Source organism: Terrapene carolina, unplaced genomic scaffold (genome assembly GCF_002925995.2).
Source record: "Terrapene carolina triunguis isolate 2854851 unplaced genomic scaffold, T_m_triunguis-2.0 Scaffold233, whole genome shotgun sequence".
Taxonomy (NCBI): Eukaryota; Metazoa; Chordata; order Testudines; family Emydidae; genus Terrapene; species Terrapene triunguis.
In genome coordinates this window covers 5997364-6021365 of record NW_020664584.1, presented here as the reverse complement: position 1 = coordinate 6021365, position 24002 = coordinate 5997364, and the positions used below count along the sequence as shown (strand labels likewise).

The following is a 24002-nucleotide window of genomic DNA, read 5'->3' as shown; positions in this document are numbered from 1 at the left end:
CGCTCCCCCACACACACACCCCACGCACGCCCAGGGTCCGAGGGGAGAATATACGCTCCCACACACCCCGCACGCCCAGGGTCCGAGGGGAGGATATACGCTCCCCCCCCACACACACCCCACGCACGCCCAGGGTCCGAGGGTAGAATATACGCTCCCCCCCACACACACACACCCCGCACGCCCAGGGTCCGAGGGGAGGGGATACGCTCCCACACACCCCACGCAGCGGCCGGAGGGGACCCACACGCGCTCTCACCCGCGGTCCGCAGGGCCGTCTCGGGCCGGAGCGGGGCTGGCTGCGCTCCGCGTCGGTCGAACAGGAGCGAGAGGCGGGGCCGGGAGGAGCCGGGGGCGGCCTCTGCTCCCCTCCCCGCTCGGGCGCTCGCTCCCCGGAGGAGCCCCGGGCGCTCGGGCCCCGGGGGGGGGGGTGTGGAAAGCAGCGAACACGCTGCCGCCCGCGGGCCTGCCGGAGAACGCGGGGCCGAAGCGGCACCGGGGCCGAGCCAGGCAGCCCACCCCCGGCGGGCGGGGCACCGCTCACCTCGTTTTGCGGCCTGCTGCAAACACCCTCCCCGAGCCCCGGCCGGAAAGCGCGGAAAGGGAGTGGGGGCGAATATGAGCTCGGCCCGATAGTGAGGGGAGGGGAATGGAACTAAGCCGGGGGGGGGGGGAGGAAAAAACCCCTACACGTTTTTTTGGGGGGGGGGGGGAAGAGAAGAGAAGATGCAGCCTGGAGAGAGGCAGGTGCTGTGGCCACAGGGCCCCTCACTCTCCCCTGCACATCCTGGGGAAGCTGGCATGAATTTTTGTTCATGTAACATATTTAGGGTTAGAGCTAAAGGCCATTGAAGTCTGGCCCTCAAATATTTACAAGTGTGGCTTTCTATATGATGCGACTGGCATGGTACAGAATGCTTCAGAGGCATCAAGTCAAACAGTAAGTAAAAAGTAGGTATTTTCACAATGTAGCCTAAAGACACTACTAGGATATAGCAAGTAAAATGCTAGTTTAAAGACTGTTGTTAACCTATTTAAGTCTATTTTTAACTTTCTAACTGGAAGCAATACTCAATGTAGCATAGCTGAAGGATGAATGGTACAATATGTACAATTCCCAGACAAGAGCCTTTACTCAGAGTGAGGATTTAATTAATCCATCTATGTTTACAGTGTTATTAGAATGTTGTAGTTGTATGAACTAAAGCATGAAAACTGGAAATTGTATTACCCATATGGTGCAACTCTAGTGTATCAACAAAATAAGGATATTTGCAAAGAGGCTATAGAAGTATGGACAATACTTGTATTTTGAGATGTGTAAGATGCTGTCTGTATTTTAGCCAAGACATAAAACCCAAAACTCTGATCACTGTGTGAGGAGGGAGGGATAGCTCAGTGGTTTGAGCATTGGCCTGCTAAACCCAGGGTTGTGAGTTCAATCCTTGAGGGGGTCACCTAGGGATCTGGGGCAAAATCAGTACTTGGTCCTGCTAGTGAAGGCAGGGGGCTGGACTTGATGACCTTTCTGGGTCCCTGCCAGCTCTATGAGATAGGTATTTAAAAAAAAAAAAAAAAGAGGAGTCCCTGGCACTTTTCAGAAGAGTTCCCTGGCCAAAATTCCGGCTTGCTCAATTATGCTCTGAGAGTCTAGGTATCCTTTCATTGGATTTAGTGTTCTTTGCCCACAGAAAGAGTTTACATCAGAAAACAGACTTAAATATTTGCACAATAGACTGTACTTTACTCTGCTTACTACATTAAAATGAAGCGGAAGTTTCTTTCTACGGCTTGTATATTTCTTCATTTATCTAGTCATCATGGGCATTCATTGACAATGATGCTAAATCCCAAGAGCCATAAAATGGAAAAAACAAAGCACAAGGTATGCCATCAGCTGAGAGCTAGTGCCTGATTCTTTGATGCACTAGTTTCCATTTGATGATTACTTAGTGGCCTCTTCACGTTTGCGTCTCAGGCCAGTTCCTGGTGGACAGGTGTCCACTTCACAAAAGGCATGCATTTTGTGCCATTATTTGCAGGCTTAGCAGCAAGGGCAAGGATTGATTGGGCAGAGTGACTAAGCATTCCTCACGCTTAAAGGTAGTCCTGGGGTACAGGTAGGTGGGCAGGGCAGGAGAGGGGAAATTCGAACTACTAACAATGCTGTACCTGTCCTGTATAGAGGACTAAGGAGCTCACATATGCAAGGATTGCCTCTCCACTTTTACAGGGATCTCACTTGCACAAGCCAGTCAAAGTTGTTACTGCATTGGGGAGCCAGAAAGCCATCTACTCTGGACAGAGTGGATTGTAAGAGCTTACTTTAGCAGTCTCCACTTAGTAATCATGAGTGATTTCTGGCATTGGCATTTCTGGTAAGCATATTGGCACAAGAACAGTAAATGTTAACATGCAGTGTAATACTTAATGCCCATAATTAGCTGTGGAAATCTCCATAATCCATGAAGAGATTTTACTGTCACTTTGCAACTATACTTCCCAACAAACATCAGAACCTGGTGCTAGGCGTAAAGCTGAGCCTGTTACTGTGCATGACCCATGCTGCTCCCCACACAATGGTTTGGCTTGTTGATGAAGCAGCAATGCTAGGTGCCAATACAATGTGCTGCCATTTGGCAGACCCCAGCCAGTTTCCTTGTGCCCAGGCTTTTGCTCCCAAGAGGTCCTGAACACCTGCAATGTTACTTCAATTAGAGTTGCAAGTGCCAAGAACCTCTCAGAATTAAGCCCCAAGTTGGAAGGAGCTGAGATTCTGAGCTCGCCCTCTGCAGCAAAGTGCAGTCCAGGGTAGATGTGGCTTTAAACCATTTCGTGCCTCCTGAATTCTGGGCCTGCCCAGGCCCCAGCATAAGATTACAACAATCCCTGGGGTTGCTGTCAAAACTTTCCACTGCCTATTGAATACTCCACTCCCAGAGTGGTCTACCTATGCCCCTGCCCATCCCCAGAATCTCCCCTTTTGTCCCTGGCACACTCCTAGAGGCTGCAAGGAGTTGGTATTGGGTCATTATGCTAGCTCTGTTGCCCAGGGAGCTACACTGTAGCTCCCTGGGCTACAGGGAGTAGCCGCATAAAGGGGGCAGAATGCAGCCCAGGAGTGAAAAATAATACTGTAGGGGACAGGAGTGTTGTGTCAGTCCAGCCAGTAAAGCAGCGGCACTGATAGGCTCCAAAGGGCTCCTTACAGGTTTCATGAGCAAGGAGAACATGACTGTGACTCAGGGCCTCATGTTTGGGCAGAGGTGGCAAGCTGGAAGAAATGAAGTTTCCAACATGGAAAAGATAAGGAGTCCGGACACAGGGTAGCTGGTCCCTCTGAGTAGGCCAGGCTCAGTGCCCCTTTGCCTGAGCAGGTGGAGCCAACAGAAACAATTAAAGGAGGCAGGGCTACCCCGGGGGCCTATAAAGGCCTGTCAGAGGACAGGAAGAGGAGTGATTGGGGCAGCTTATGCCTGGGGAGAGGAACCACAGAGGAGTGACACTTAACAGGGTGGTGGATCCCGGGAACAGGGGGTCAGGTGCTCTGGGAAGTAGCCCTCGGGCAGGTGTTCCAGAAGGGGAGCAGAGCTGGCTGTGAGAGGAGCTGGCTAAGACTGGGAAGCTGCAAGAAACAGGATTACTAAAAACCCCTCAGAGGGGAGGCTGTGAAATCCCAGGACAATGGGTGAGCTGAAGGACTGTTTTAGTCTATTATGGGCTTATATTTGGACAAATAAACCTACTTAAAGGAGCCTGGGCATAGCAGTGAGTGTTGTTAAGCTGGGGAGAAACCCTGCCATGTCACACATGGTGCAGAATGCAGAAAGGGAGAGCGACGCGGACCTCTGTTGCCCGGCAAAGTGGGGGGAAAACACAGGCAGGGGGATGCAGAGCTACCTTTGGCCACGAGGTGGCAGCCCCTGTTTTACAAGTACCCCTAAAAAAGTCCCACTCTTTTCTTATAGGAGGACTAACTCCAAGAAGAGTCACACACAGTAGTGCACTATATATTAACACATGAACATAGCAATTAGCATACTGTATCAGTGCTCCTGCTAGTCCAGCGTCATATCTCCGACAGAGGCCTGTACCTTCCCCTGAAGCTTCTGGTACAAGAATCTTCATGCGGGACAATTATGGAATAACTTGTTTATTGGGGAAAGTCTCTTCCCAATCCCAGGCAAAAAGTGGTGGCTTTATGCCCTGAAGTATGAGGATTTACATCTCTAAGTTTGTACAGTGGCTAGCACAATGGGTCTGTGATCCACAACTGGAATCCTTAGGTGCTACCACATAAGTAGCAATATAAATGTCTACTCCCCTTTTGAATCGTAAACTCTTGGCCTCATTGATATCTTATGACATTGTGCAAAATCACTCCTTTCATTAATATTAAGTACACCGCTACCTCAATATAACGCAACCCGATATAACACGAATTCGGATACAAAGCGGTAAAGCAGTGCTCCGGGGAGGGGGGGGTTCGCACTCTAGTGGATTAAAGCAAGTTCAATATAACGTGGTTTCACCTATAACGCGGTAAGATTTTTTGGCTCCCGAGGACAGCGTTATATCGAGGTAGAGGTGTATGTTGCCTTTCAGTTTCATTAACATCCCCTTTTTCTCATATTATGACAGAGGGTAAATAGGAGTGTTTAATTTACCCTCTCTATACCCTTCATTCTGTATACCTCTTTCATGTCTCCATCTCCTCTCTAAACCACGAGACCCAGTCTTCCAACTCTCTTCATACAGCAGGCCTTTGCCTTTCTCTAATCTATTTTTTCCACATCAACTGAGACAAGGCAATGAGACTGAAGACAGTGGGTAGTTTAATAAGTGAGTTATCCACCTAGGTGGCTAAATCCTATTGACAGTCAACGAAAATGGGGCTCACGTGATTTAAGCATGTAGGTATTCTTGAACACTTTACCTAGTGTTCCAGATGAATGTGCATACCACCAATTGATATCATGGCATTACAACACTAATTATTTCTATATCCCATTCTTTAGACATCCTAACACTGTTTGCTCTTTGATTTTTTGAGAATGCCTGTAACTTCCTCAGGCTGTGAAGGTCAGTCTAGTCTGAGATTTTTCACCATCCAACTGGTGATGTAAAGAGAACTGACAGGCTTAACCCACAGAGCGCCAACAGGGTAATGAGAATAACGAAGTTCCTGTGTGCACTGGCTGATAAGAAGAAAGAGCAGCAGGCCAGGCAGTGGTATTTTGGCTGATGCAGTTCTAAGACAATTCTTCCTTCTGCATCACAGCACAGGCACCAGTGACTCTGAAAAGCCACTGCTACTTCATTATCCTTTGTACTGCATTACAGACCAAGGCTAACAGCAAAAATGCAAGGGAAGGAGGGAGAGAAGCAGCAAAACTCTTCGCTATTTCCCTCTGATAACTGCCTCAGAATTATTTAAATGTTTTACAAAGAAGGATTAAGAAAAAAATTTGAGTCAAATCATCCTCTCCTCCTTAGTGAGTCAATCAGACCTACCCTAAGCCACTAGAAACACCAGTCTTTTCCTAGCCTGAAGTGGAAGTGTCAAAAGCGACAAGTGTCACTGTTCTATAGGTCACAGCTTAGATGACATGAGGCCCCACAGGTTCTGTTACTCAGTCTGTGGGTGAGAGCCCCAGTGTACTGCTCATGCCTCAGTCTGCATCCAGAGTTATCTTTGGATTGTCAGAATCCTGTCCCTCACATCCGTGAGATGCTGCTGTATCCTAGGGGCTGTGAACTGCACTCATTGGAATAAGCATGCAATTCCACCAGGGCAGTGAGTCCCAGACTTCTGTATGCCATGACCCTCTTTGGGCTCATCTCTGTTAACACACTCCCCAGGGGTCTGACACAGAGCCCTGCAACCAGACAGTACCTGACTACTAGTGTTGGCTTCAGAGCCGAAAAGAACCCAAGCCCTTGGGTTCAGATCTGGTGGGCTCCTCTCTTCCTACCCATAGGGTTGGCGCAGCAGCAGCTGCAGCCAGCTCACTGTGCCGCATGTGCTGACGAGTCCTAGTGCCTCTCAGCGTGCAGCACACGGTGCAGCGAGGTGGGGGCGGCCAGGAGCATGCAGCCACCTCTCATTGTGCAGTGTGCTCAGCAGCATGCATGTCTCGGGGTCAGAACCCCCTATTTGGGAAACGCTGCACTAGGAAGCTTTAAAGGTAATCTGTCTTTTTCAATTAGGACACAGCTATATTAGCTCAGAGCAAAAACTTTCCTACCTCTTCACCATCCTTGCATCGCAAACCATTCCAATCCATATGGATGTGTGCCATTCTGCTTTCCTCCTCGGCCCCCCAGTGGTCCAGTTATCTCCATATGGCTACCATTGCTGTAGTATCCAGTCACTTCTCAATCTTTATCGCATTTATCCCTACATCAGCCCTGTGAGGCAGGACAGTGCTATTACCCCCCTCTGTAAAACGGAGACCTGAGGCACAGAGAGGGAGTGACTTGCTCAAGGTCACCCAGGAAGTCTCTAGCAAAAAGGGGACCATCATTCCCTTCCTTATTGACACATCTGAGGGGCCACTCCAGAGGACCATAAGGAGACTTAAATACAATCACTGGGGACAAAGTGCCTACAAGTCAGTAATCTGGCTGATCCCACCAGTCATGGCAGCATTCCCACTCTGTGTGGACTAGCAAGTTAAACAATTTAAAAAAACCAAACACCATTTAAGCAAACAAATTAAATTTCCATCCCCATTCTGATTTTTTTAGTGATGTGAGCCAGGGTACTGATTGCAGAGAGGAGCCCATTTTTCAGTATCTTCCTGAAGAGCAAACCAAAGTTCATCACTCTGTCTTGATTACAACCATTGTAAAACTTGATCCTGACAGCATGGACTCTAATCTGCTTTCATAGGGAACTGCAATTATACTTACTGGTAATTTTGTAAAATCTGCTTTGAAAGACAGTGTACTGACAACTTTTCCTGGCAGAAATTAAAGTGGATTTTTCTTAAAGAAGGCCACCCGTCCACACAACCCTAATCCTCCTAGCTCACATATGTTATTGTAACTTGCACTGCACTGAATCCAATTACACAGCCTCAACCCAGGAAAAATCTGCAGCCGTTTAAGAGCTGAAAGCATCAAATGAAAGGAGGCATGTGGGGGGAGAAGCCTTATTGCAATTTGGCTCTGAAATCTCACCTCTGCAGACAGGTAAGTTTGCACTGTCATGAAGAAAATACACCATTCTCCATCATATTAACAAACTGCCAGGGTGACACACATTTGAGTGAAGCGTGGACAACAGAAAAACCTATGGAAACCAAGCTGATGTTACTCCTGGGGGGATTCTGCGTGATTGCACGCCCGCAGAAAACTGGTTCCCCCGCAGAATTCCTGTGCTTCCCTGCCGAAAACTGCAGGGAAGCCACACGAGCGGTGCGGGGGGGCGACCATGGGCGCAGTTTTTGGGGGGCACTTCCCCCCTCCACCAAACAGAGGCAAGACATGGGGGGCACACGGGGTTGTGTCACTGCCTTCCCCGCATTTCTGCAAGCGCAGAGCTGCCCAGCTAAAGGAGGCTGCGTCTTGACTCCGCTGACTTTGCAGCTGAACACTGCCTCCTGGATCCTCGTGCCAGTCGTGCTCCCCCACTGCCATGCTGGAGCCACATTTATTTATTAATAAAAGTTGCAAAATTTTGCAGAATTTTAAAATATTGTGCTCATAATTTTTAGTTTTTGGCACAATTTGTAATTTTTTGGTGCATAATTCCCTCAGGAGTACTGATGTGCAACTGCAATCTGGAAATGCCTCACAATTGTTATTTATTCTATGTTAAAAGCAATTTTGAAGTATATTGCTCTGGCTGTATGAACAAGCCACCAGTGAGCGCCACCAAGCAGCAGGTCTCGCATACATTGTGCATGCAGGATTGAAGCAGCAGACAAACTTGGGCTAAATTGTCAGAAATGGCCTCAAAAAAGCTAGCAAAACTACATGCAAAAAGTAGGTAATTGTGTGTCTAACTATCTGACATGCACCTAGTCACACAAGCTAATGTAAGTTGTGGTTGGATGGTAAAAGGGGAAGGGTATAATGATTTTTGACAGTTTGTGGACAGCTGAAATTTTTCCCTTTCATATCCAGAAACTACGGCTTCAAAATCACAAGTCAACCCTTCTTAAAAAGAATATTAAAGCCACTTGTTGACCTCAATAGGGACAGGCAGTGTTGCCCTTGGTCAGTGGCTAAATATTACATTTGCAATGTTCCCCATATGGCAGAGACTTCTAAGGGCCAGATTCTGCTACCCTCACATACATTTAGCACTTACTCTGCCAACAGTCCAATTGAAATGAATGGGACTGCATGTGGAGTCAGGGGGAGGGGTTGGAATCTGTTCCTAATCTGGTTATAGATCTAGTGGATTTTGGGCATATTGGTGGGAACACACCTGTCTTCTATTAGTATAGTTTACACCAGCTGCAGATCTGGCCCATTCCTTCCTAAAGGACAGGTGCATTTTCAAGGGTCAGAAATTGCATGTTACCTCTTTGTAGGCAGATTTTGGACTGGGAGTCAGGACATCAGAGTTCCATTCCTGTCTCAGCCACAGACTTCCTGTGTGACCTTGGGCAAGCTACTTACAGTCTGCTTCTCCAGCTTGTAAAATAAGGATAATGATACTTCCTCTACCTGAAGGCACACTGTGAGGCTTAATTTGTTAGTGTTTGAGTGCTTTGGAATTCTGGAATGGAAACAGCTATCGAGATGCAAATAATTGGCAAATTTCCACAGTGCTTTTCAAGCAGGACAGAGTGCTTTACAAACTGACTATAGCAAGGAATAATTCCCTCACCCACCCCACATACCCCACTCAAGTAGTCAGTCACCTCTTTGGTGGAACATAGTTCCTGTATGACAGTGCATAGCAACACCAAATAGTTTAAGAAAAAAATAAAGATCATCATATCCAAGTGACTCTGAAGGCAGAATTTCCAATTGGTAAATTTGTTACCCGCTCTGGCCAGAACACTGCTAACAGCCATAGGGCCTTAACAGCCCCAAGCACTCAACTTTTATGTTTCATCCATCACCCATCCTGCCCCAAACAAACCAAACCCAAAACAGCACCTCCAGCAGCAACCAGGGTCCTCCAGGGAAGAATACAAACTAATGAAACAGCAATATCCCTTCTGCAGCACCCATGTACTCCTAAGAGGTCTTTAGTATTAACCTGGTACCCTGCAATATTGACTGGCATAACCATGCTTAGCTTATGAGATGCAAGGAAAATCAGAACACATGGCTGGCAAAGCTTTAGTCTAGCTTTGGGCTTCACCACTTCTGAACCAGTCCAATATCTATAGTAGAAGTAGTAAACCAATGCATTTCTTCTTCATGCTGTTGATGAGTCTGGGTATTAGTTCTTGTATTCTATAAATACCAGAGGAGTAGACAGACAGACATCCTGAAGTAACAGAATCTATAGCATTCTAAAGCTCTCTCCTTTTCTCTTGTCCCTTACCTGGGGAAGTACTGTCACCAGGGGCGGATCTATGTTTTTTGCTGCCCCAAGCATGGCAGTCAGGCGGGCTTTGGTGGCTCGCCTGCGGGCGGTCCGCTGGTCACGCGGATTTGGCGGCGTTTCTGCGGGTGATCTACCAGTCCCGCGCCTTCGGCATACCCGCTGCCGAAGCCCTGGGACCAGCGGACCTCCCGCAGGCAAGCCGCCGAAGGCTGCCTGACAGCCGCCCTCACGGTGACTGGCATGCCGCCCCCCATGGCTTGCCGCCCCAGGCACGCGCTTGCTGCGCTGGTGCCTGGAGCCGCCCCGACTGTCACCCACCCCTGCAAACAGGAGGCCCTGATAGCAGCAGCATTATGGAATGCCATGCAGGGCATCCTGAACCCAGCAGCAGAGGAGTCTGCATCACAATGCAGAGGCTAAACAGGTGAGTTGGGGAGAAACTGGTGGATCCACCACTTGGCTGATGCTCTGGTTATTCCATCAATGTATCAGTAAGGCCATATGGTGGCCACAAAGCCTTGAGCCAACAATAGTGGACTTGGGGAAAAGGGTTCCTTTTGCATAGGCTCTGGCAAATCTCCCCAGCACACAGCCTGGCTTCTCACCCTGTGCACTGTAGACAATTTGTTTCTTGGTCTCTCCTAATTTGGGGGAGGAATGGGTCAGTTCAGAGGAAAACACAGGATTCCAACCTAAAATGCAAAGTATCTTCTGCCCATGGACCAGGGGAGATGGCGGGGGGTGGGAGGGGACAACAAACTGCTTGAGACACATTTTCATAACACCACCACCCAAATGACAGGGTAGGAGGGACAAGATTAAGCCTTAGGCTCACTTGCCCATCCATAGTAACTACCCCTGTAAGCAACATAAGAACGGCCATACTAGGTCAGACCAAAGGTCCATCTAGCTCAGTATCCTGTCTTCTGACAGTGGCCAATACCAGGTGTCCCAGAGGGAATGAAGAACAGCTGATCCATTCCAAGTTGCTCATTCCCAGCTTCTGGCAAACAGAGGCTAGGGACACCATCCCTGCCCATCCTGGCTAATAGCCATTAATTGACCTATCCTCCATGAATTTATCTAGTTCTCTTTTGAAACCTGTTATAGTCTTGGCCTTCACAACATCCATATATCTCCTGAAGCAAGATTGTTCAGGGAGATATATGGGTGAGGGGAAAAGAGGAGAAATTAAATCAAAATAGAAAGCAAGGAAGTCCCATGTGGGATGTACTTAGCCAGCCAGTCAAACCTCATACACATCACAGCCCCTTTGTGTGTACAGACTTTGTCTTGCCTTAGTTATACAGCAAAACATTAATTAGAATAGATGTGCAGAGCCAGAGCGATAATCACCCTGGAAGAGTTCTATAGATGGTAACCCTACAATAGTCCCACAAAGTTCATTTGGGGATTTAATAGAGACAGTTTGTAAGACCCATATATAAAGAGCTCATTCTCTGTGTCTATAGAAACTTACTCGGTTTTTATAGAGGCTTATTGTTTTCATACCGATTAAAGCCGGTCAGACTTTTTCACAAGGGAAACAAGTAACTACTGTCCTCTGTTTTTGTATAAAAATATCCCCCCGGTTTAATACTTACCTCCTGGGTCAAATGACAGGAACCCATTTCACAGGTTTCCCGTTCAAAAGAAACCCCGTATTCATTCCAGGTGAACCTGCAGCAGTTACCTTCAAAGGGCTCCAGCAGGACAGCAACCGCCCAAGCCTGCCTGAGAACTCACAGACCCAGCCTCCCCAACCGGACACAGGAGGGCGAAACTCGCCGAGTTACCCAGGCGAAAGCGAGCGAGCACCGCGCATCCGAATGTCATTACTCAGAGCGAGAAAAATGCAGCTCGCCCGAGCTTGGGACGGCCCAGTACAAATATAGGCAAATGAGCTCACATCCTGTCGGGATCCGGGCTAGCAGGGATGGATCGGAACATCACAGGGAAAACACCAGCCCGGCCCAGTAGCCCCTGGCTATTAAGCGCAGAGCCGCGCAGCACGGCTGGGGTCCATCCCCCCCCCGCCCCCCCGAGCCACGCCACACAAAGCAGCCCCGCTTCCCCAGCGCCGCTCCAGCCAGCAGAGCGGCTCGGTGTCCAAACCCAAAGCCTCCCGCAGGGGGCCCCGCGCTGCGCACCCGGGAGTCCGGCCCCCAGCCCCGGGGAACCCCGCCCGGCGAGCCCCGCACTCACATCGCTTGCACAGCTCCAGACACAAAGCCATGGGAGACACAAAGGAGGGGCGGCGGCTCTTCCCTCCTGCGGGGGGCGGCGGACGGGCCACGGCAGCCGGGGGGATGGTGCGCTCTGCTCGCGGGCCCGGGCGAGGCGGGGAGCAGCAGGACAAGGGCAGAGCCGCACGGGCCTCGCTCGCTACCTCCCTTTGCCTCGCCCCGCCGCTGCAGCTGTGCACCGCCCCGGGGCGGGGCTCCGGGGTAGCCGGGATGGCCACGCCCCCGAGCCCAGGCTGGTGGGGGGGGGGGGAGCGGGTCGGCGGGCGGGCGCGGAGAAATCACGCCGGATCCAGCTGGACTCCCGCACGTGCTCACTGGGCAGCGCGGCCTGAGACCCCCCTTCCCCATCGCTCTGCCCTGGGGCTGGGCTGCCAGTGGGCGTTTCGGGGGTCCCAGAACAGGGTGCTGGTCCATTGCTTGGTTTGGCAACAAAGCTCCTGGGCTATAGGGCCCCAAGCACAAGACTCTGCCCCCCTCCCAAAGCACAGGACCCCTGGCATCCCCGCGGCGGGGTTGGCTGGTCCACAACTGTCTGGCTGCTAGATGGGGAACTGGGTTTGGGTGCTCGTACTCCCATGGCCTTGGTGCCAGCAGCGCTTAATGTGTGTGTGGGGGACGGGAGGGTGTCATAGATCCAGCAAAACCAAAACTAAACAGGGAGCTAGGTGTCCGAGGGGCACGCTTTGATCCATTATGATAGATTCCCCCTCCCCTTTTTTTCAGACCACATTCAGCACTGGCTGCTGACAGGGGAAATCAGGGATTATGTCACTTCCCCTTCATCTGTATTTATTCCATGCATTACTGGGTCACTGAGAGGTTAATGACTCTGGCCTGGCCCTGCTCTAGGTACTGCTCATATATTAAGAAGGGGAGGCCCCCAGTATTACACACAAACAGCTGAGATCTTACAGTAGTTCGTGAATTACCAGTACAACATTCTCGCCAACAGCCGAGCAATCCAGTGGTTAGGGCCCAAGCCTAGGACCCAGGAGATTTGTGTTCAATTCCCTGCTCCACCATTGATGTCCTGTGTGACCTTGGGCAAGTCACTTAGCCTCTCTGTGCTTCAGTTCCCCTCTGTAAAAAGGGGATAATAGCACTGCCCTGTCTCATGGGGATATTGTGAAATGCTTTGAGCACTGTACTAGATAAGAGCTAAGTATTGTTACCTACCTAATAGCAGCTCATCGTCCAGCTGCCTTCTGAACTGGGGAAAATAAATGGGCTCTGCAGACAGTGTGCCCAGAAAGTTAGCCATCCTGGGCTATGTGGGAGCAAAGTCAAGGGGCCTGTCTGGCACCTCCCTTCCTTCCCATTTATAACAAAGCGGTCCAGTTCAAGACGTCTGCCAATCCCAGTTGTGCTTTTTAGCATGGAGAAAGAGTTGATCTCCCAGGTTTAAACCATGTAGGGATTTGTAGGTTAAAACTGGCACCCCCTGGAAACATTGGCAGCCCATGCAGCTCCCAGAGCACTGGTGTCATATATTCCTGGTTTGAAATTCCACTTTATATGCGGGCACCTGCATTTTGCATTAGCTACACATTCTGAATGATGTCAACGTGTAGCGTCAAGAGAGCACATTAGAATAATTTAGCCTCAAAGTAACAAAGGATGGATGATTGTGGTTAAGGTCCCTTCACAGGCAAGAAGAGGATGCATATGGCGAAGAGCACTCCTGGCTCCAGCTGACCCCTGGTGGTCCAGAAAGAAAGAACCCAGGATCTGAACAAAGGATGCAAATGGCAGACACGCTCCTTCAGTTAATGGTACTACAGTAAGCTTCTGCTCTTTCAGATGCTTCCCCAAACCTACTAACATTATCTCCATTTTATCCAGACTGAACTGTAGCCAGCTAACCTTCTCCAAGCCCCAAGCTCATATAGACACTGGATCATTTGTTCCACTGCACTGGCTGGGACAGGAGTGATGGAGACATAGAACAGGGTGTCATCAAGCATACTGAATACACTGCTGCCTGCATCTCCTCACTAACTCTCCCAATGTCCTTGTACATATGTTGAACAGGAGGAATGGCAAAACTGGCCATTCTGGCATCCCACAGGGGTCATTGATGCCACAGGAGCAAATGCCCAACACTACCTTAAAACAGGAAAGAACCCAACCACTCAAGTAACTCCATCTAGACTTGCTGGTGACTACAGGTATTGAGGGCAGGACAGACAAGGAGGGTGACAAACAGATATGTCAATAAAACCTCATGATTAATGGTATCAAAGACAGTAGACAGATCTAGAAAGGACAGCATGGACTCTTGATCATCCTCCATCGTTCAAGGAAATCACCAGCCAAATCCCTGCCCTGAATAGTTTACAGTCTAAGGCCCAGATCCTCAAATGTATTTAGGCTCCTAACTTCCACTGATTTCAATGGCTGTTAGGAGCCTAAATATGTTTCAGAATCTGGACCAATGTGTAGGTAAATGTAGACAAAGAAACAGGAGAAAGGGTGAGAAACAATTACTGTTTAATTAAATCCTATTAACCTCTTGATATTCCATCCAGTCCTTAAACTTTGCCCAAACAGGCTCTTCCCAAACTTTTTCACAATGTGGAACATATGTTAATAGACTGTCTTGTGGACTCAACCCTTTACATTCACTGGTCTCTCACATCATCTCCATGGCGACATTTCCTTACATGGAGCAGTCAGATTAGGGCAGTGTTTAATGGACGTTTAACACTTCAGGGCAGTAAGACTTGTCCTTTGTGAATAATGTTAACCCTGGAAGCCAGTGTCTGTTTTTGCTCCCCTCCCATATATTTTGTTACTCTTACCTGGAAACCCTGCAACATGTAACCAGCCGGCTCCCTGTGGATCACTGGCAAGTGCTCCATGAACCCCGGCTTGGGAACCTCTGGCCTTAATTAACTTACAGTTGACCCCAGATCTCATCCACTTGGGCATATGGCACCTGGTTACATACACCTCACTCCACAGCCTGGCTGGGTTTGTGCCATGGTCTGTGGTGCAGGCAAATACACCCATAAGTAAGAGAGCAAGGAGGGAGAGAAGCGGCATGGCATCTGGAAGTGGGATACTGCCTGAAACTGGAGCCCACGCTCATGAGAAGTGAGGCACTTGCAAGGAGGCACCGTGCAGTCTGGGGTGGGCAGAGGGAGAGTGTCACCGCTCTACACTGACTGAGGGGCAGGACAGTCATCACGACACACAAACCGGCTTGATGTTCAAGGCGTTCTGCAGCACATTTGGGGTGGGAAAATGTGCAAAGGTGGCTTCCGAAAACAGCCCTTCCTTGAGGATTCAGTGGGGTGGATGGGGGAAAGGGGGGGGGCGGACAGATCACTGCAAACAAAATTGGGAGTTTGGAGGAGAAATTCTGCCAAACAAAAACTGCCTTTCCCACCCCAGCTTCACAGCCGAGACGAATTGTCCCGGAGCTGCCAGCCGGGCTCAGGCGCTCTGAGCTGACAGCTCCAGTGAGTGACAAAGAGCGGGGTGCCATGGTGACAACGTCCTCAGCACGACTCTTCGCCCAGAGAATCTCTCACACACACAAAAGGCTTTTTGGCTGAGGGGCCTCTTCTAAGCCCCCATTCTCCTCAAGCTGCTCCTTTCCCCACGGGTGGGGGAGGGGTTATATAATCCCAAGCTTTCTCAGGGTGAAGGGCTGAGTTCTGCTGGGGATGGCCCAGCTCCTTGCCAGTCCAGTACAGCAAGATTTCCTCACTACTCTCCTCTTTGAGAGATGGGCACAGACTTACAGGACTCGCTCAGACCTGCGTTTCCACTCGTGGCTTTTTGTGCAGGGCCAGATTCAGGTCACACTTGATGCTGGACTTCGTGCTCACACTGGGGTCTGGATTCTGCTCACAGCTGTGGTGGTGTAAATCTAGAGCAACTCCAGTAAGAAGAATGGGGTTACTCCTCGTTTATGGTGGTGTAACTGAGAGCAGGGTCTGGCCTTTCAAGTCCTGGCATAGAGGAAAGTCTTTCTCTAGAGGAGAGACAGACAGACAGGAGAGGAAAGGAAAATGGAAGTGGCTGGGTCTTTGTGCTCACTGCTTGTCCCTCCCGTGCACCTCCATCTGAGGAGACCTCTGTCATGGGGGGAGAATTTAGCTTAATTCTCATTTGTCTTGACAGCACCTGCAGTCACGTGTGGACCTGGTTTTATGCCTTACATTAAACCCTGTGAGATGCAGCCCTGAAACATGGGGTTACAGTTAGGATTGCTGGAGTGGGAGGAAGGGAATCCATAAAACAAGCTTATCCAGCCCTTCCAGGAACACAACGGCTCATCAGACTCAACCCATACATAAGCCTCGCCCACCCAGGAGCAGAACTGAACCAAGAAAAACCAAACTGCCCCCTTGGGAACAGACGCACTAACCCCTGGAATCTGGGACTCCTGGAACGGAGAGTTCCGCCTCGGCAGGGTCCAAGTCTGGGCCTCTAGCTGCTCCTGTCCTGGCTCTGCTGCAACTGCTCCTGAGAAATGAAAATCTATGTGCTGAGGCTGGTAGGATCCTAGCAGATGGGGAAGGTCTGTTTGATCATCAAGTTAATGCCTTTGCAAAACCAGGTGATTGTCTGACTATACCCATGCCACAGTCTGACCAGGATGGCCGCGCCTATGTTCCTAGGCTGCCATGCCAGTGACCATGGTTGTGTGAGCAGCAGCTCTGCCTTGACAAGCTTGTTTACAGGAGGTCTAGCCTGTCATGGGATTCTGGCTCCACAGGTAGTCTGGTTCCCTGGACTGCCCAGGCAGGGAGTGTGTGTACTGCTTGAATTACTCGCTGTTACAATAAGTCCTTGAGAGCTCTGATTTATTTATGACTCTGATTGCACTACTCTCTGCAGAGATGAGCAAACTGGCTTTTAAAGTGAAGAGAAATCAGAGAGTCCATTGGTAACTTCCCCCACTCGACTCAGACACTTCCTATTCAAGGCAGGCATTAGCGAGATAGGATCTGTACTTTGGACATGCTTTCTGATTTCCAGCAATGGAATCATTATTGATGTGTCTGAGCTAGTATCAAAAGCCAAACAGGAAGATGGGCCCAAAGGAGAACCCTGCCTGGGACCCAGCTACCCCTTTCTGAGCTCTGCAGAGGCTCGGATCCAGACCTGACCCACACAACTTTGGATCTGAGTGTAATCCTAGTAGCTCCAGGACCTCACTGTAGTTTGCCAAGGAAAACAAAGCACATGGCGATTCAATTGTTTCCGGCTTATGAGGCAGGTGTAGATCCTGGAAATGCAGAATGACCCCTGGTGGAGGGATTGTTGCATAGACAGGGCTCTGTCCCTCTTTTAAAATATGTAACTTGTTCTCCTTCTGAATCCTTATTGATACTCAGACAGTGACTCATCAGATGGAAAGCAACAGAAAGGCACTGAAGCAAGAGAGAGAAACAGCCCAGCGGGCGACAGAGGACAGAGCAAGGGAGAGAAAAACACATGTATGCACGGGACAGACTCACGAAGAGTAATTCCCAGTCAGCCTTATTACCCTGGGAGATGCATGCACTCTGCTCCTGCTGAATGAACTGGGAGGTACTTATAATAAAGATATCCCATCTCCTAGAACTGGAAGGGACCTTGAAAGGTCATCGAGTCCAGCCCCCTGCCTTCACTAGCAGGACCAAGTACTGATTTTGCCCCAGATCCCTAAGTGGCCCCCTCAAGGATTGAACTCACAACCCTGGGTTTAGCAGGCCAATGCTCAAACCACTGAGCTATCCCTCCCCCATGAACCTCCCAGTACGATTGGACTCTGTGAACTTCAGCATTTCATAGCCGGCACATTTGGTTTTCTTAGGTGCCTGTAAATGCAAAGTACAATCATGGCAGTGCCATAGAAGAGAGGCCCCAAGGTGGAGACACAGAGATGGAAGTTGGGCACAGCTCAGAGGAGGGCTGCACAGAAGTCGGTTGTGACTCCCTGGTACTGGCGGCCCAGTTCTCTTGGCCCCAGTGTACAGCAGAGCAGCACAGGGGCTGCTTTACACAATGCCAGCAGGCCCATGGCCCTGAAGGGACTCTACGCAGTTGAGAAGAGGCAGAATGCAATTGCAGTGAGCTCAGGTCCCTTCCCACATGACCCCTGCAGAAGGGGGTGGCATAGGAGCTGGTAGTACTAACTGGCACCACAGTAGCTGAGGAGATCCAGTTGCTTTCCAGCTCCTTTGTACCACTAGGGCAGTGTAATGAGGCCAGATCACAAGAGAGAATCTGGCCCAGGGGGTCAGAGAGAAAGACCCATCTATCCAGAGCAGAAAGGGACGCACACAGACAGAGAGGAATGTGCATGCTGAGAGCAGAGGTAGAATTACATGAGGTAATTGCAGAAACCACAAACATGCCCATAAAGGGTGTGCGCAGCACCTTGGACCAGCCACCTCCCAAATAGTGCAGAATGGTGCAGGCACAAGCAGCCCAGTGCTCACGGCTGTTAGAAGGTGAAAGGGAAGGCAGCTTGTACCACCATCTAGGAGAACAGTTCAAGGGACACAGCAGCAACATGGAACATAACGAGCTGGAACCAGGCCAGCCTGTGACCAGCAGCAGGGAGTGGTGAATAGCAGGCTCGGAATCCATCCCTGCTGGTAACTGCATTGGTCAGGAGGCAGCGTGGCCTAGTGGTAGCAGTCAGGAAGAGATTGAGAGCAGCTCAACAGCACAGTGAGCTGCATCAAAGTGACACGTAAGTGCAACTTATGTGTACTGCAACTGTGAGCCTGGCAAAGTAGCCATAAAGGCTACTCTATCTCCAGGCGTGTCAGCCCTGGAGACCTCCTGGAGGCTCCATAAGAATGGCCACATTCACAATGTTTCATCTAGCCCAGCATCCCATCTCTGACAGTAGCCAGTGCCAGGTGCTTCAGAGGGAATGAACAGCACAGGGCAATTTATCCGTGATCCATCCCCTGTCATCCAGGCCTAGCTTCTCACAGTTAGAGGCTTAGGGACATCTAGAGCATGGTGTTGTGTCCCTGATTGTCCTGGATAATAGCCATTGATGGACCCACCCATCCTCTATGAACTTATCTCGTTCCTTTTTGAACCCAGTTATACTTTTGACCTTCACAACATCCCCTGGCAATGAGTTCCACAGGTTGACTGTGCGTTGTGTGAAGAAGTACTTTCTTATGCTTGTTTTAAACCTGATGTCTATTCATTTCATTGGGTGACCTCTAGGTCTAGTGCTATGTGAAGGGGTAAATAACACTTCTTATTCACTTTCTCCACACCAGTCATGATTTTATAGACCTCTATCATATCCCCCCTTAGTCATCTCTTTTCTAAGCAGAACAGTCCCAGTCTTTTTAATTTCTCATCATATAGAAGGCCCTGGGATGTTATATCTACTGCCTGGGCCTCTGATCCCCCTGTGGCTTCCACTGTCCAGGGGCACCTGGCTCCCATAGTTATAGCATCTAACGTAAAGTGTCCCCAGCTACTTCATTTCCATCCTGTCTGCAATGCTCACACTGCTGGGGCAAACATGCAGTGCTGGCCTGGATCCTGTGGCCACAACCACTTTTCCATGCATGTGCCCCTTCTGTGGGCAGCTACCGTGCATATTGCACTGATACTGTCTGTGCCTGGGGGTGCAATGCAGCGTCCCCTGTTGTCTGCAACTTGTTACCATTTGCAGAGGATTCTGTGTAAGATACACATTTTCCCCCCTACTACTCCAGGCCATGTACCAGCCAGGATGCTGGGGTCCCAGAAACACCCACACATACACAGAGCACCAAGGAGGAAACATTCCCAAATAGAGGTCCTGGCCATGCTAAGGCTGAAACCGTGATAGCAAAGTGCATTTCGAACTTGGTTTCACTGACCTGGGGGGACAGAGTTTTTATTGTTGATGGCTGAAAACGCCATTTTAACTATGGAACAGAACAATGCTATTGACTTCCTGGGGAAAGGGAGTGTCTAGAGCACAGTTATTGCTAGCCTAGTTTCCACCATAGTAGGGAAAGGGCATGAGAGAGAAAAAATATACATAAAAATACACATAGATCCCATTCTCCTACACACACAGCATGGAACATACAGATCTCTCTGTGTCCCTTATACACACACAGCATGGAACATAAATTGCTCTCTCTCTCTCTCACACACACACACAAAACCTAATCCCTTTCTGCTGGTATGCCAGAGAAAGCTATTTCTGGAACGTGAAATCTAGGTCAACAAGAAGAAGAAAATCTGAAGGGAAAAATAATTTCTCCCTTTGAAGGCTGGCATGGGTCAGCTCTGGTTGATATATGAGTAGTAATGGGGCTGCTGTGGTCTCTGCTCCTGAGCTTCAGTCTTTCGCCTACAGCCTCTGAACTGTGCTCTCTGATGAGTTTGTACAGTACAGCTGCTTTTCAGTTTTGATTCCTCAAATGCGAGGGATGAGGGGACCCCATTATATACCCAGACAGGCCAGGAAGGGAAGATCCCTTAATTCTGCCTCCTGTCACCTCATGGATGCTTAGCAGGCCCCTACATAGCCCAGTGCTTCTGGAGCAGGGTCCCAAGCACAGACTGATGGGATCACATCTTCATGCGGACCTGGGATGACCAGCAGTGGGTCCAGGAAGGAACTTTCACATGAAGAAAGCTACGTTTCTGGAGCTTTATGAGAGCTTGCTCAGAGCCTCCAGCATCATGACACACGCATGAGGGTGGCCTGGCCCATTCAGAAGCGGGTTGCTATAACAATCTCTGGAAGCTGATTACCCTAGACTGCTACCAGTTAGGTGCTGGAAAGTCGATTGTGGGTAAAGTGGTGGCGGAGGTTTTGGAGGCATTCAGGCATGTGATTTACCCAGAGGTGACTGGTATAATCAATATCCTTGAAGTAACTGCTGGTTTTGAGAGAATGGGGTTTCCAAGCTTTGCCAGGCCCATTGTTGTCATGTGCCTATCACTTGCCCTTCTCAAGGAGCACATACATCACAAAGGGCACTACTCCGTTAGCACGCAGGCTCTGGTGGACCACAGAGGACGATTTACGGACACCAGGATGGGCTATACTGGAAAAGTTCATGATGCCAGGGTTTCCCGCCAGTCGGGAGTCTACCTTCATGGACCAAGCCAGGACATTATTCCCACCAAATGATGTTGCCATAAATAGAATTACCTCACTGTTATTCTAGGAGACCCCTCCTTTTGGCTAGGCTTTCAAGCTGTAACCCAGAAGGCCTGGCAAAAGCGGGTTTAATTACTCTCAGTAGGTGTATTTGCCATAGTCCGTCAGTGGCTTTTACTCCTGTGGCAGGAAGGCTGAAGGCATGTGTGTTTCCTTTTTGTCACAGGGCTGGGAGTTCTGAGAGCGGGCAGGTGGGAAGTTCCCTTTGTCCATGGTCTTTGTGCTGTTTCAGGTGTTTGATGAGGAGATGGAGTTCGTGGAGCTGGGATCTCACCTTGTCAGGTAACTGTCAAAGAAAATCTTCCTCCACCCCCCCAGACAGAAACATTCGGCAGCCCTCTCTGAACATGGCTCTCTCTGCTGTTCAGCAGAGGAATATTGGGCGTGCAGTTGCCCAGCTTTGCTTCTAATGAGAAGGAACTAAGGCGGGGGATGAGAGGGAGCCCTTTGTTACAGCAAAGGCTCCAGAATGGCTGTCGCAATTAGCTGAATAGCTTTCACCAGGGCTTTGTTCGTCTCATGCTTTGCAAGGCACAGAGACTCTGTTTGAGGCTAGATCAAGGGCAGCTCATCATCTGTCTTGCTGGCTGTGAAATGTGAGCTAATTGCCATGTAATGTGCAACTGACACATGCATTTGCAGGAGGAACTGGAGTGGTACGGCTGATCAAAGGTGTGATGGCTGCCAAACCTCACCCCCAATACACACACACACACACACACACACACACGCCCATGCACACACCTACCCAACAGGTGGAAAGCTGCGAGTACTCCATGAAATCAGGAAGGAGGGAGAGCACACGGGCTTTAATCAGCTGGGGCCTGAGTCTCAGTGATGCTGTTTAATTTTAAAGCTTGGCTCCCCCACATCACTTATATTCCCTGATCTCCCTCTTTCCCAAATCACCCCCAATCACAGAACCAAGGGCCTCGAGCCAGAGGTTTGAGTGCTGGGCGTCTTCATAGCCATCCCTGATACAGCTCTGCTGATGTACACAACACTTCACAGCACATCCATACAGGCAGGAGGCCTGCTTCTCCTCCCACCTACACTGGTGCAAAGCAGGACCATTCCTGGACTCATATCAGTGTCACACTGGCCCAAGTGAGAGGAGATTTAGGCTCACTCAAACAGTCTAACTCAGCCCAGCAGTGTACACAGATGACAGGTAAGGCTCAGCATGGCGTAGACACTGTGCCTGACTCTGAATCCTACACACTAGTCTTAGGCACTGATTTAGATCGATACAACCAGGTTAAGAGGAACCTGTCCACAGCGGCGGCTCCAGGCACCAGCACAGCAAGCGCGTGCCTGGGGCAGCAAGCCGCGGGGGGCAGCCTGCCGGTCGCTGTGAGGGCGGCAGTCAGGCTGCCTTCAGCGGCATGCCTGTGGGAGGTCCTCCCGCAGGCATGCCACCTTGGCGTGACCAGCGGACCGTCCACAGGGGCACCGCCGAAAGTCGCCTGACTGCCGTGCTTGGGGCAGCAAAAAACATAGAGCTGCCCCTGCCTGTGCAAGGCTCTAGGTGCCTCTGCCAGCAGACATAGAAACAAAGCCAATTAATCCATGGGACCCAGTGCAAACCCTACCACTGGGAAGCACTGCTGTAATGCCCCACAGATGTTAGTGGAGTTAGTCCTGATATACAGCAGTGCTGAGACCAGCGTCAGGCTCGCTCTGGGGGAGGAGATGGGTGCTGACGGGTTTGAAGGAGGAGAGGCAGCAGGCTGGGCTCACAGGGAGCGGCAAGCTCCGGGCATACAGGGGGGCATGAGAGAAGGCGATAACGAAAGGGGAGCAATCAGGAGAGCGGATGCAGAGACAAGCAGGGCTGGGGGAGGGGTGCAGGCAGGACTGGAGATGTCCAGGGCCTGGAAGGGGAGCATGCGGCATGGGAAGCCAAGCAGCCCCATAACCTTCCTCTGTTTATCCCCCCCTCCCTTAATCCCCCCATCCCTGTTATCTCTTCCAGGGCCCTGTCTCGCCTTGATCGGTATTGCCTGTAATCTCTTCGGAACAGGGACTGTGTCATTACTTACTAGGGGAAGTGCTGCATGCAGCTGTGGAGCGATAGACAAGCGAAGAAGAAGAGAAGCAGGAAAGGGTCTGTGCACGTGTCTCCCTGGGCTAGTGGGCCTGGCAGCAGCCAGCCTCTCCCATCACCAATGTTATTAGGCTGCCCTTCAAGTTCCTCATTAGCAGAAGGGATTGTTGCTGGCTCTCTGTGTTACCATAGTTTGGTATATGTTAATGGAGGGGTCTGGCATTGCTGGCTGTTCTGTTACTGCAGGATCCCAGGGCTGGAATTACTGTATGCTCCTGCCTGGTCCCAGCACTGCTGTAGGTTCCTGGCAATACTGCAATCTTCTGGTGCTCCTGCATGCTACAGGACCCTGGCTGGCATGACTGCAGGCCTCGGGGATTACCACGTCCCAAGTGCCAGTGCTAGGCCCTCTGGTTATTTCAGACTCCTGATCCTGCTGTACATGGTCAGGTGCTGTTAGCATCTAGGAATTTCATCCCCTATCCTGGGTTCTCAAAACTCTTCCTTGCATGCCCACAGCATGTGCTGTGGCCACCACTCGGGAGGACCGGAACTAGCATCCCAGCACAGCCCACTCTCTCCTTTCTGCAAGGCCGAGCAGTGGATGTTGCTATTTCCCACTGCCAAAGCGACAAGCCAAATCTAGAAACTGAAAAGCCACAAAATCCGGAGCTTCTGTCTGCAGACCATGCCGCTGTCTGCCATCCCAAACATCATGACACACCGTGAACTTTGCAAGGCAATGGAGAAGGGGGGGGGGGAGGGGGGGGGGGGGGGGGGGGGGGCAAAGGAACCATTCAGACCCAAACCGACTGTGCTCTCCAGTTACCCAGGAACAGCTGAGAGGCACAACTGAGATGCCATCGCGTCAAGGGATTTAAAGATATACACACACTTTTGGGTGTTCCGAAGGAAGTTGAGATAAAGGTACCAAACTAACCCCTACCACCCTCAACCCCCTTGCAAACTAAAACTTGACATTGGTACACACACAGGTGTGGCTACAGCCTATCTCTGTGGCCACGCCGTCTTGAGGAGTGCTCGCTAAAA

The 24002-nt window shown here is 50.2% G+C and overlaps 1 protein-coding gene across 4 annotated transcripts in view; it reads right to left on the bottom strand.

Moving 5' to 3' along the window:
* DLGAP4 (DLG associated protein 4) overlaps positions 1 to 24002 on the bottom strand; it is a 104355-nt gene that overhangs the window by 48313 nt on the left and 32040 nt on the right. The window contains exon 1 of one of the 4 annotated variants that reach the window (XM_026656800.2): positions 11723 to 11904. The exons of the other annotated variants lie outside the window; for them this stretch is intronic. Coding sequence (XP_026512585.1) covers positions 11723 to 11753 — 31 coding nt within the window. The 5' untranslated portion in view covers positions 11754 to 11904. Of the gene's footprint in view, positions 1 to 11722; positions 11905 to 24002 lie in introns of those variants that run through there. 4 annotated transcript variants of the gene reach the window in all.